General features: G+C 41.9%; 1 protein-coding gene across 9 annotated transcripts in view; it reads right to left on the bottom strand.

Annotated features, from left to right (window-relative positions):
- MYO9A (myosin IXA) overlaps nucleotides 1-13365 on the bottom strand; it is a 178817-nt gene that overhangs the window by 66339 nt on the left and 99113 nt on the right. For all 9 annotated transcript variants that reach the window (XM_071441936.1, XM_071441939.1, XM_071441937.1 and 6 more), the window contains one exon: nucleotides 5802-5918. In XM_071441936.1, coding sequence (XP_071298037.1) covers nucleotides 5802-5918 — 117 coding nt within the window. The remainder of the gene's footprint in view (nucleotides 1-5801; nucleotides 5919-13365) is intronic.

The following is a 13365-nucleotide window of genomic DNA, read 5'->3' as shown; positions in this document are numbered from 1 at the left end:
TTGGCCACTTTCCCAGAAGTTTGCACCACTTGACAAAACACCCATGAGAAACAGCTCTTTGACCAGAAGATGGAAATTGGGAACCACTGGACCAAGGACAGCCTGGCAGAGGGATTCACTCTCACCCTCTGCTTCCTGAGGTCCAGCATCTTCTCCTGCTTGTCCCGATGGATGTGGCAACGCTTCTGCTCACCAGGCAGAAATCTGCCTCATCATTTTTTAAATACATATCAGAAGGAATTCTTAAACTCTCTGTATGATTATTGGATCATATCTTATCTATATTATCCATGGAAAAATCCATGATGGAAACAGGACAAAGTGATTCTTCTCATGTCCCTTGCAAATGCCAACCCCAACCACCCCACTGCTGTTCAAGCTCATCCCCACAATATACAAGAGTTCCAAAAAATTCCCCTACATAAGAGTCTCTATTCCACCATATACAAACAAGATTTGGAAGATAAAATGCTCACACTTCCAGACTAGTAATGAATTTACTGACACCACTTTCAAAAGCATCGTGTTGATGCCCTGTGGAAATAGTTAAGCTCCTGCCATGAGTGAAGACTTCAATCTGAACAAAGTCTTAAAGCTCTCACAAATCTAATTTAATATGAAACAACTGAGCACAAAAACCCTCTCCCTTTTTTTCAAATCCTGGTTCATTTACTGCATTGAAATTGCTACCAAATATATTTCAATGTGGGTGTGGAAATACACTTATAAAGCAAAACAGAAGAGTCATATACAGCAAAAAATAGCCTTGTCAGTTATAAAAGAAATATTATATTTTAAAGCTGTGTTTTTATATTTTTTTTGCTGACACCTAAAATTAAACACACACAGAATTAACATGATAAAAATATTATTATAAAAATAATCTGCATTTCACAAAACCACTGCAGGTATCAAACCACACATCCAGAAGGAGGATGGTTAATTCTGCCATGGTTGTTATACAGAGTAAACCAGCATTTTTCTCACATCCCTGTGTTTGTAACTACCAAACTCCTCCAGAATACAGATTATAAATTGTGTGGTTTTTTGCAGAGTCTCATGCCAGAGAAATCCAGGCAGAGCTCTGCAGTGAAACAGTCATTTGTCCTCTGCTCCCAAAAGAACGGGGCCAATGGATGCCACTTGGGAAAACTTTAAAACCTGAGAAATTTAGAATTTATGGCTGTTTTTCTGCTCTCTGTCCCTGATAAAGTAGCACACATGTACTAGTACAAAGTCAATTCTTGTAGCAAGGTGAAAAAACACCATTTCCATTTACATATACAGGAATTAATTTTGCTAAACTGCCTGTAAAAAGTGTGTAATCTGGGTCGGTTTAGGATGAATTTTGCAGCCCAATATTTTTAAAAAATAATCAAGGAAGTTTAAAATTTACAAATCTTAGAAGTCTTCAGCTTCAAATCTGTTGTTTGAATAGGTGCCCTGAGGAAATCACACAAAGATAACTTAGAGCTTGACTTGCCAAGTCTAGTTTGTGTATCAATGCTGTTTCTTTATCAAAACTAACATACAAAATTAAAAAGTGTGACTGTATTAATTAGCGTATCAAAATTCCTGTGATTAAAAGCGCATGTCTGTGAGGATTTATAAAATTTGGGTGAACCCTGGGTCAGTGAGCACTTGCTGCTTGAGATGATGAAAAATGACCTCATGCTTTTCTTAAAATGTCTCAGCCATGACATTTAAACACAGAGCATGAGTTTTAAGGGCTTTTGGCAAATGATGACCTTGAAGCTCCGTGCTCTCCAGTTCCCAAAGTGCCAATAAATAGGGATCATTGGAGCTGATTTATGTTGCCCCAAATACACACTGGTGATGTAATTCCACCATGGAGGTACATTTTGGCAATCACAAATAGGTTTGCTTCAAATTCAGGGGAAAAATCTTATTGATTGCTATTTTAAAATTTTTTACGTCTTGTCATTTTAGTAATTTCTTTTCATTTATAATATTCCAAAGCCAATACTGCAAAAAATCCCTCCCCAAAACCCCAAAATCCATCACCACTTCATCCAACAGGACCACTCCAACCTACATCACCCCAATATACAAGATGACCTATATATAAAGTGAAACACAGTGATTTGCTACAAACTTGGAAGCTGGGACCTAAAATTAATGAACTGATGCACAATAAACACACTGCATGTTCAGCAATTCTTCCTCTGCTTCAGGTCAAAAAGCCAAGAATTAACTGGTTGGTTGAATTTAAATGAACTTTCTTCATGGCCATGAGTTCATGTGTTCAACCATGAATTTTTCTTCATGGCCATTAATTTTCATTTTCTTCACAGCCATGAGTTCACCATCATCCCCACATATACAGCACATCATCCAAGCATGGCAGCAGGGTGATTTGGGGAGAAATTTAGACACTTCACAAGAACCAAATGGGGAAGGATTAAAAACACCCTCAGAAATGCCTTTTGATCCACCATGATCTCCACTCTGTCATCGTTTTAAGAGGTGAGATGGACTTCTAGCAATCCCTAACCTGATTTATGGAAGGGGAATTCAATAAGAGGCTCTGGGAGGTTTAGTAATCTCGTTCTCAAGAGAAGGAAAAGTCTCTGACCTCATTAATAAAGGTCAAATTTCAGACAGTTTGTAGGCAATCATGAGACCATAAAAGGAATTGAAAGGAATTGAGAGAAGATGAAGGAAAAGGGAGTCAGAGCAAATCCAACCCATGGCAGCTCTGCCATTACCATAAAAACCAGGAGGTATCAAATAACACACTCACAATTTGGGTCAGAAATAATATGCTAGAAATCCTGTCACCAAGCAAGATAAGCCAAATCCCACTGTGTTTTCCCAAAATATTTCGCTGCACATTTAACTAAATTTGGATATCAAAGGTCTGATTTACATCTTCCAAATATTTGCTGGACAATATGGAAGAACAAGGGCTGAGTGTTTATTTTTCTTTGCCCAGCTTCATCTTTTGATCTTCTCCTTACTGCTGATATCAAATAAACACATATTGGGATCTGAAAATGATCTTGGTTCCCATTGTCCCACTAAAATCAAATCTACACTGATGAAGAGAGAAACTTCTGTATTAATTTTTCTCCTCAACTTCTCCCACACACACTCTAAATTGAGATGGTTTTGAGTCTTGTTTTACCTCTGCATAACGTGATTATTATAAAAGAAAGCTCTGTGCCCCAAATCCATCATCTGACACTTTCTGAACCTTCCAAACCTGCAGGATTCTTTCAAAATGCATCTTAAAAGTCAGAGAAGTGTCAGTGTCAAGCATGGGCTGGGATTAATCTGGGACTTTTACTGCAGGGTGAGTCACATATTATTCACCCATTGCACACTCAGGAGTTTCTGAGGACTAAGGCTGTATTTTGCTCTCATAAATCAGAGATTTGATGTGTTTAAGAGACTTTTTTGGCTGGCAGCAAGGAGATGCCACCCATGTGCCAAGGTCTTGCCTTGCAGCAAGGAGGTACTCCCAGGGTTTGGAGATGCCACTGCTCCCAGTCCACCTCCCAGTCACCCAACTGGTGTTGCCCAAACTCAAAACAACACATGGGAAGCTAAGGAGAACCTGTATCCTCATCTGGGGCTTCTCCAAGAATGAGCTGGAAAGGAATTCAGGAGGATTGGGAAATGGGAGGAAAAACCAGATCAGTTGTTGGCTCCGTTTTTCCACAGTGGTGATTCTTGGTTGGTGCCTCAATGGCAGCTGCAGAGCCCAGGATGCCCTCAGACACTTTGTTGGCAGCAATGTTATTCCTCGAGGGCAAAGGAGCAGCTATTCCCAGCCCTGCCCAGTCCAGGGAGACATTTCTCCTTCCTCTGTGCTGAAACAACCCAAGTTGGGGGCTAAAATTAGGGCTGAGGAGGTGACGTGGTAGAACCACTCAAGGGAAAATTGGCTGTCAATGTTTAACAAAGCTGCTCTGAAATGCACATAAATCTCTTCTTCACTGTCTCCACCCCTAAAATGGGGAGGATTTGTGCATTTTCATGATTTCTGGAGGATTTGTGGGAATCAATCCAGTTAACAGAGGACTCTGAAGATAAACTGAAATACACTTGTGCCTGGAGCAGTTGATATTTCCTGGTATTTTGTGCACTGCCTTTCTGCTTCAGGAACTCTGGCCCAAGTACAGCCCAGGATTGCCTCCTTGGATCTGGGTATGAGCACATCCTGCAGCTCCAGGCCCTGGGCATTTGCCAGCACCCAGATCCTGGGTGGATCTGCTCTGGCACAGGGGCAACACCACTCCCAGCTCCTGGTGCCTGCTGCCTGTCCTGGATATTACCATTAGGATTTGGGGCAAAAAAAAAGGGTCAGAAACCTGGGAACTGTGAATTCATGAGAAGACACAGAGAGCTGGGCAAGGGGGAAGATGGTTACACTCCATGGGAGTCTTGGCTGGAGAAAGCAGAGGGTTAATGTGCAGCAGCAATGTTGGAGCAGGAATTTGGGCTGTTCTGGCTCTTACCTGCTGAGATTTGAGGTTGGGATCAAAAGTTTAATTGCCCATAAACAGCTACTGTGGTGCCTCACTTTCACAGCCATGCTGACTAAGCATACAAGAGTGTCCTAGACTGATTTGTATTTAAATATTACAGAACAGATAATAATTTTTAAGAATCATTGGGTCATAAATAAAAAATAATTAGCATTTGAGATGCATTTCCTTGTCAAAACAAATCCACTTTTCTGCTTCACCAAATATGTAAACAGTGTGGTTTGTTTTTTCCTGACAGCCCAGACAAAACTTTTGATTACTTGGAAAAAAATCAGGAAAGAACACAACATTTCTGGTAAAATATTAAACAGAGGGAGAGGCAGCATGTGCAGTCAGAAGGCTCGCTGGATGTTATCACTGTAAGAACCCTTCTTTGTCAGAAAAACACATAACCAGATTTCATAGGCATGTTTTTATTTCCAGTCCACAATTACGCTCCACGACCCTTTTTTGGAATTAAATAAAGGAGTGACTACACTGAGAGTCTCTGCAACTTCAGTCCTATGGCACAATCCAAATGTCAGTGCTCAGCAAAAATCCTCCTTTTGGCAGCTGTGACTTTAGTTTGTATGCACAACCTCCCAAATAGCCCCACATGCTGCTGGACCATGTCCCAGATTCCCAAGGCAAGGGTAGCTGGAGAGCTGGCAGTGCCTGTGTGCATGGACATGGATTTTGGGGTCAGTATTCCCCAGCCATGAGGATTGTGGATGAGTACACAAGAGGGTTATGGAGGATGTGCTGGGTCACAGCATGCAGGCCCTGCTATTGCAGGAAACTTCACGTCACTCCTTCCATTAATTCTTTGGGAAGATGGTACAGCATCCCACCAGCTTCACCCTTTTCATCATGACTCTTTTCTTTAAATTCATTTCTCTACTGTACTAACTCAGTACCTAAAGACACCCACCTTGTTCATCATTTCATCACAGAGCAACTTCACCAAAATGCAGTAGCAAGAATTCCCTTTTTTCCCTCTGAATCATACATGACCCTTTAGTTTTACACATAAGGAGGAAAATATTTGCCATTGCTCCTGGAGTGGGTGGGGGAACTGGCTTTTGTGGCTACAACAAAATCTCCTCCCTGGTTGCTTTGAGCTGACAGTACTTAAGGGGCTTCATCCTTCTCAGCTCAGCAAGCACCACGTAGAATAATGATATACTCAGCTATGATCCGAGGAAAAATTAACTTCATGTTAAGCAACACGCCTGGGTAATGTTTTATCACTCAGTTATCTATTTTCAAAACCCAAGAGAGGATCCACAAGAGCTGCTGAGGTGTTACCTTGGTGCTTTCCTCCATGTCCTTGGAGTTGAGGAGCGCGTGGTTGATCCTGAACACGATCCAGTCAAACAGGGCGCTGTACAACGACTTGGCCATGGAATTCCGCACGGTCACGGCCTGAAACAGAGAAGAAAAAAGGTGATTGGAAATGATTCCTGCTCTGCACTAAAATGGCTTTTGCTTCTCAAGCTCCCACATCCAATGTTCGTATTTCTCCCTTGCCAAGGCTTTTGTCTGCTATTTTAATTTATGCCATGTATGACAAGGGTCCTAACAGCACAGGGAATTGAGGGTAATTCCAGGGCTGTGGATGTGCCCCTGGCTTTGGCTTGGCTTCTTTCATGCATTTGAGTGGATGATACACAAAATCACACCACAAATCCCATCACTGGTGGCAAAAGGAAAGAAAATAAATACGCACATTAAATATCATAAATTCACCAAGATCCTTAAAAAGTTTCCTGGGGGAGAAGGAAAGAGAAGGGTGGATTTTGCACAGGAGTGACAGCCAGAGATGTGAAAGCACAGGCCAGGACAGGCAGTGCCTGGCACCAGCAGAAGGGCTACAAAAAGGGAGGTTAAAAACCCCTCTGGTAAATCTGAGGGTTCCTGAAAACTTGAAGTTTTCCAGGTACCACCAGTGGGAGCTACAAATCATGGCAGGCAGGTTCAGCACTCCTCCAGCAGCTCTCCCAGAGAGAGGAATAACAGCACTGAGAAAGGGTCATCCTCACCATGGCCAGGATCAAAGAGATTCTGCTTGATGGGATGAAAGCTGAGATCAAAGGAAGATCCCTGGGCTTTTGGACAGGCACCTACATAGAGACCCAGAAAGCAGGAATTTCTATTTAAAGGTTATCTTTGTTCTTGCTGCTTGAGATTCTTGCTTGGTTTCAATTATCACCACGAGTAGAGCTTTGGTACATATTAATCACCCAAAAAACTTATGGCACCAGCCATGACTACTAAATTCTGGTTCATTTTAGCCACTGCAGAAGAATAAAAAAGGAACCAGAAGATTCCCATGTCATTATTTCAATGAAACCCTGAACTGTAACAAATCAGTGGCTTGTCACACATTGCCTCGAAATCCTTCGCACCGACGCTCCCTTCGAGGAACATCATCTGAGTGGCCCCATGTCACTGACCCCAAGTGAAGGAATAAAGCTCATGTAGCATCATTTCTCTTTTATCAGCTTACTCCCACCTCTTTTTCCCTTGATTTTCAGAGATAGCAGCATTTAGCATGACCACGAGCCATTCTGCCAATGTTTTGCTATTAAGCACATGGTCTCACTTCCTCTCCCTCTGCAGCTGGAATAGGAGAAAGGATTAGCACAGTCCACACCAGGGGAGATTTGGGTTGGATGTTAGGAAAAAATTATTCATGGAAAGGGCTGTCAGGCATTGGAACAGCTGCCCATGGCAGGGGTGGAGTCCCCATTCCTGGAGGGATTTAACTGAGGTGTGGATGTGGAACTTGGGGATGTGGGTTAGTGGTGCCCTTAGCACTGCTGGGGGGGATGGTTGGGCTGGATGAGCTCAGAGGGCTTTTCCCACCTGAACAATTCCATGATTCTATGGCTGAGGATGCTCACAGCCTCTGTACACTGCTATCCATAGAGTGGTGGCAATAAAAAGTGACATCACAAGGAAACTACAAAATATGGCCATAATTAGCAAGGAATTCCTTGCCCAAAAACAACTGAAAACAAGCATGTGATGCAAACAGGTGAGCAACAGGACCAAGAGGATCTTGGTGCAGCTCAGACCAAAACAGCAATTTGAAAGAGTGAGCTCTTGAAATGCTGGAGTTCTCCAACAAGGGCTGGAAAGCAGCCTGCATTTCCAACACAAAGAGCTCCAGTTCTCACTAACTGCTTTTGCTTTTCTTTACTGATGAAAAAGGTTTGGGGTGGGTTTTTTGGCTGTTTTTATTAAAAGCAACATGGGTTGTTTGGGTGGGGGAGATTGCTATCTAATTTTTTTTTTCAAATCTACTCAAATGTGAGAGAATATCTCAGCAATTAATAGAAAATTCAAGGCTCCATCTAGACTTTTTTCATTAAGCTGGAAGACAATCAGTGCCACAGAAAAATCAGTCTCTGGGGAAAGACCCGAGGCCAAAATCCAGGCATGCCTCTCACTGCCCTAATGCTTTGTCCTGGCATAAACCAGCCCAATTAATTGCTCCAACGTGCAATTAAAAACAAACTCCATCTCTGTTTAAAGCCAAAAAGAACACAGTTGTTTCTCCTACAGCATCATATATGGGTTTATGTCACAATACTTTTCATTACTTTTTATTAGAGGCTACAGGGATGTGCAGGACTTCATCCCTGAATGTCCCTGTTTTTTTTTTTTCCAAAAAAACCCCTAGGATATCATTAATCCTGCACCATTCCAGTGCTGAGGAATGCTGGGAGTGTGACTGCCACGAGTCTCCTGAATGGTCAGACTGGGAAGTTTCCCTGACACCAGCACTGCCCAGTTTCCTCCAGAATGTGCAGGCTGGGGGATGAGCCACTGCTCTTATTCCTAAAGTGGCCTCAGCTACATGGAAAGGTGATTTCCTTGCTATGCTTGGGTCCCACAATCAGTGGCCCAGATCCCAAAGTGTCACCATCATATTTTCTGAAAAATCTCTTTGCCCAGGATTTTTCTCCAGGGAAGCTGAGAAGCCTCAGAGAAAAATGAAAACAAGAATTATCTCATTGCTTCTCCCGTGTTTTGCTGCTTTGGAATGTGTTTGACATTGTTTACCAACAGGTGGTTGTTTGATTGGTTTCACGTGAATTATTTTTGACTTAATGACCAATCACGGTCAGGCTGTGTCAGGACTCTGGAAGCAGTCACAAATTTTCATTATTATCTCTTAACCTTCTGTCTGTATCCTTTCTCTATTCTTTAGTATAATTTACTTTAGTATTCTTTAATATATTCTAGTATCATAAAGTAATAAATTAGCCTTCTAAGAACATGGAGTCAGAGTCATTCCTTCCTGCCACAGGGCACAAATACAAATACACCAAAGTGTTCCCACAAATACAACACCAAAGTGTTCAACAGCCACTTTTAGAAGCAATGGTTTAATCCTAAGAGCTGGTAGGAAACTCCTGGCAAAGCAACATATTGAGAATACAGAGTAGATGGAGCACATTGCCTTCATCCATTTAAAAAATACCTGGACTGAAATGAACCTAATTTAAATGACCCAGGGTTTAGGGGGGGCTTTTTTAATTTGAATTTTTTATTTCATGTCAGTAAAATATTTACTTTTAACAATAGATCTCCACTGATGTCACATTTTACATATAGCCCCTCACTATCCTAAACAGATTCCAAAACTACCCAGTCTGGAGACCATCAGGGAATATTATTTCTTTTCAAATTCAGGAGCTGCAGCAGAGCATTTAAAAAAAAGTTTTATGCTTTATTTAATGAGAAATCATTGATTTCTGTACTATCCTACATATCCTAAATTAATTCTAGTCTCTGAACTATATCCCATACATCACATACAGCTTGTCTTCAGGTCAACACCTCCAGCTTCTGGTCTCTTCCACGAGTCTCCTTACATGACATTTAGGCAGATCTGGAACATGGTGATACTCATCAAACCATTTTTATTTCCCTCACAAAGCAAAATAAAAATAGCTGTTGCAATGCCAAAATAAATCTCTGGGGATCAAAGGGAGCAGGATATGTTGCACCCACACAAAAATATTGCTGATTCCAAACTGAGACAGATCAAACGTGCTTTGACTCAGAAGATCAGGAAATAAGCTACAGACAAGGTTTTAATCAATACTTTCCTGCTTATCAAGCTAGAAAGGATCTATATATTATTTATTATATGCCAGAAACTCCACTTGTTGGGTTGCCCAACTTTTGTTAAGATCCTGATAAACATATTTGAGTTCTTTGTAAGATTTCATTGCCAAATTAACTGTACTGAAACTTGTCATGATCAGCATCAGATTCAGGCCACCTTAAAAATAGATAAACTTCTGGAAACATCTTCTGTTAAAAGGAACAAGGGGAAGACAGGCTTAAGAATTAAAATCTGCTTTTGAAGTGCTTTGGAACAAGGACTTACAGTGCCAGCAGCAGCAGCCTGTGTTTTAGAGGCTGGAAAAGATGTAATCTCAGGAACCCAAATTTGCTCAAATTAAAAGTCTCTGTAAAACACATTTGTACACACAGAAGATTCTTAAGAACTGAGATTACAAAGTCACTAAATATATTTAAACAAATCTGTCTGCTGCCATCCCACGGCACCCCCTGCTCCAGGCAGGTTCCCTCACTCCTGCCCTTCTGCACTTAGCTGAGGACTGAAATTTCAAGCTGGAATTATTCAAAATATTTGTTGGTACACAGAAAATCCCCACCAAAGTTATACATTGAAAACTACAAAAAAGACATTGTGGGGCTGGAGCCAGAAATGGAAACAGAGCTGGGAAAGGGTCAGGAACACCAGGAGCAGCTGAGGGAGCTGGGGGGGCTCAGCCTGGAGAAAAGGAGGCTCAGGGGGGACTTTCTGGCTGTGCACAGCTCCTGACAGGAGGGGACAGCTGGGGGGACCAGCTGGGCTCTGATGCCAGGGAATGAGGGACAGGACAAGAAGGAATGGCCTCAATCAGTGTCAGGGAAGGCTCAGTGGTCAGGCACTGGCACAGAATGCTCAGGGCAATGGTGAAGACTCCATCCCTGCAGGGATTGACAGCACTTGGGGCCATGGGTCAGTGGTGGCCTTGGCAGAGCAGGGTACTCCAAGATGCTCAGCTAACCTTTTACAGACATTTTCACATGATTTTGCTCTAAGTTCCCACCATGATCCTTCTTAGATTCAGTGTTTTTACTGCTGACTAACCTAACACACGAGCAAGAGCAGCAATAGCTGAATTTGAACAACAAAACCTCAAATATTTTACATTTTTCAGACTAAGGGGAATAAACAAAGCCCAGAGAACAGAGGGTGGGTGGAAACAAGTGCTGAAGGACTTTGAAAGGCAAAGAGCAAAAATTGCAGCAATATCTCAGTGCCTGGATGTGCCAGGGAGCAGAAAGCAAAGGGATCCCACTGAGTTGGACTTGATGATCCTTGTGGGCCTCTCTCAACTCAGGATATTCTCTGAGGCCAAAGCCATCAAGATGCTGCTGGAAGCTCTGTGGTTTTAGTCACACCCTTCCATAGCCAAGAGGAACATTTTCTGGAGTGTGGACCCCAGACCCAGAGTGGGACTGAAATACAAGAGACAGACTCTCTTCTCAGTGACCCCATCAAACCAACCCAACCATGGAGAGTATCTGGAACAGAAACTGACCTCTGGTGCTCAGCTTTAAGCATTTTTGACCCAAACTAATCCATGGATGAAGGGCTTTTGTAACCAATAAATACTTCCTCTAACATTGTGTTTCAAAAGAGCCAGACTAAAATGAAAAATGTTTCTGATCAGGGCATTGCTTGACACCAAATCAGAAAATTAGAAGACCAAAGCAAAGCTCATCACTTTTGCATCACTTAGGAAGAGCAGGGTATTGGTGCACTAAGCCATTCTGAGTAAGAATCATTCCAAAGTGGCATTAATGAGACAGCTACAGGTCTCTAAAGACTTCAAACATCTCAGCTCATTGAGAGGTTTGTCCATCTTCCCTCATAACTAATGTGGAGGACAGCACAGACTGATCCAGGACAGAGGAGAAAGGTGGTGGATGGATACTTGGGTTGGGCAGCTCTTAAGATCATCAAAACACAACTTAATATTATATTTGCACAGCCATGTAGGTACCTGAGTTTGCCTAGGAGGGTTTCTGAGCCTCACAACATCACTGAAACTTCCAGAGTGCAGCCAGCACCGTCATGCTGCCCTCAAGAAAAGCAAGACAAAAAAACCAAACCTGTTTTTCATAGAAAAGATGCCCTTTTTACACACACACATTGCACAGCACTATCTGTGCTATGAAAAATGCACCTTAGGGAAGGGCACAGTGCTCAGAGCTGGGGCTCAGACCCCAGTCCCTGAGCACAGCCTCAGTTAATGAGAAGTGGATTTAAATACAACTGGAAAGTGAGTGCGAGCACCAAAACCACTTAAAGCCCTAATGAGGATTAAACACCCGTGGAGTTTATTAACTGTGACAACACTTATCCCATCTCTCAGCATTATGCAAATCTAGGAAGCATCCATAAAGATGTGCTGACAGACTCAGCTGGTCAACACAACATTATTGCATCTTAACAATTCTGATCAACATAATATTGTTAAATCCCAGTTTTTCATCCCAGATATGGGTGCAAGGTCAGTGCACCCACTCCAGACTTTCTAGGAGCTATGAGATCTTGAAAAGTTGGTATTTAAATGCCATTTTTCAAGCACAGCTCTGGAAAATTCCTTGGATCTAGAAGAAAAGATTTATTAGAAGGCAGCCTGACTTGTTAGCCTCAAAGGCAACTCAGTGCTTTGCTGTACAGTTCACAAGATTGGTCATGGTCCTTTTTACTTCCAGTTTTCCAGCATTTTCCCAGGAGACTGTGTGTGTGCATCCCATTCTGGACAATATTGCCATTATTTGTTCACACAGGATAAACACATTGCCAGCACCAGCATTCCCTACCAGTGCACAACTCCCACCCACCCACCCCAAAAAATATGGCTTTACAAGCAACACTCCTTGTAATTTTCTCCAAATAGCTCCAAAATTGAATTTGTTAAAATAGGAGTGATGTTGATACAGCCATAGGAGTCACCTATGGATTCATTCTCTCCTGGTGACCCCCCAACTCTTCCGGAACATGTGCAGCTGTTTCCTGCTCTCCAGGAGGAAAACAAGCCACACATTCCCCTTTCAGACTCTTATCAACAAATACTGAAACAATTACAGTCATTCCAAGGTGACAAGAAACGGTTCTTTCCAGGTGTGAAGTTTGCAGGATTTGGTGTAATACATAAAGAATAGGTGTTCCATTACTTAAGTAAAGTTAGGCACCACAAAATACATTTTCTTTTGCTGGAGAGAAGAAACAGAGATTCCTCTTCTCTTCAGGAAATCGGATCTGAACACAGGAAGAGAGGAAATATCCCCTTTTCCCTTAGGGCCTTTGATGGGCTTCCTATAATTTCTATACAAGGATGAAAGGTGCTTCCAATGAAATGTTTGGGAAAAAAAAAATAGCAGTAGAATTCTTCCTCTTCAGGAAATCCCTCAAAAAATCAAATCTGGATATGTGGTTTTAGTGGCTATGTGGGAGCTTCATTTGTTTGCTTTTATGTTAATAGGTGGAATAAGTTTTCAGCACATTCTCTGATTAATCAACTGGTGTTTCTGCTCATAGGATTTGGCATTAAATCTCAGAAACCTGTTGATATCCTACCACAGAAATTATTTAGTGAGCTATTATCATAAACAGGATTAGATTTTCATTATCATTTGATGTCTGGTTTGAAATCCTTATCAGCCATTCCCATTTTTCCCCCATTTATTCTCTAAGGTGAAATCTGGCTTCATAATTACATTGGTACTTACTGTAACACAAATGTCTCACTCCAATATGGCTCAGAGG

Source organism: Agelaius tricolor, unplaced genomic scaffold (assembly GCF_023055355.1).
Source record: "Agelaius tricolor isolate 1412-34295 unplaced genomic scaffold, bAgeTri1.0.p SCAF_16, whole genome shotgun sequence".
In the NCBI taxonomy this organism is placed as follows: Eukaryota; Metazoa; Chordata; class Aves; order Passeriformes; family Icteridae; genus Agelaius; species Agelaius tricolor.
The sequence above is the reverse complement of the archived record's forward strand: the minus strand, read 5'-3'. Positions and strand labels throughout refer to the sequence as shown.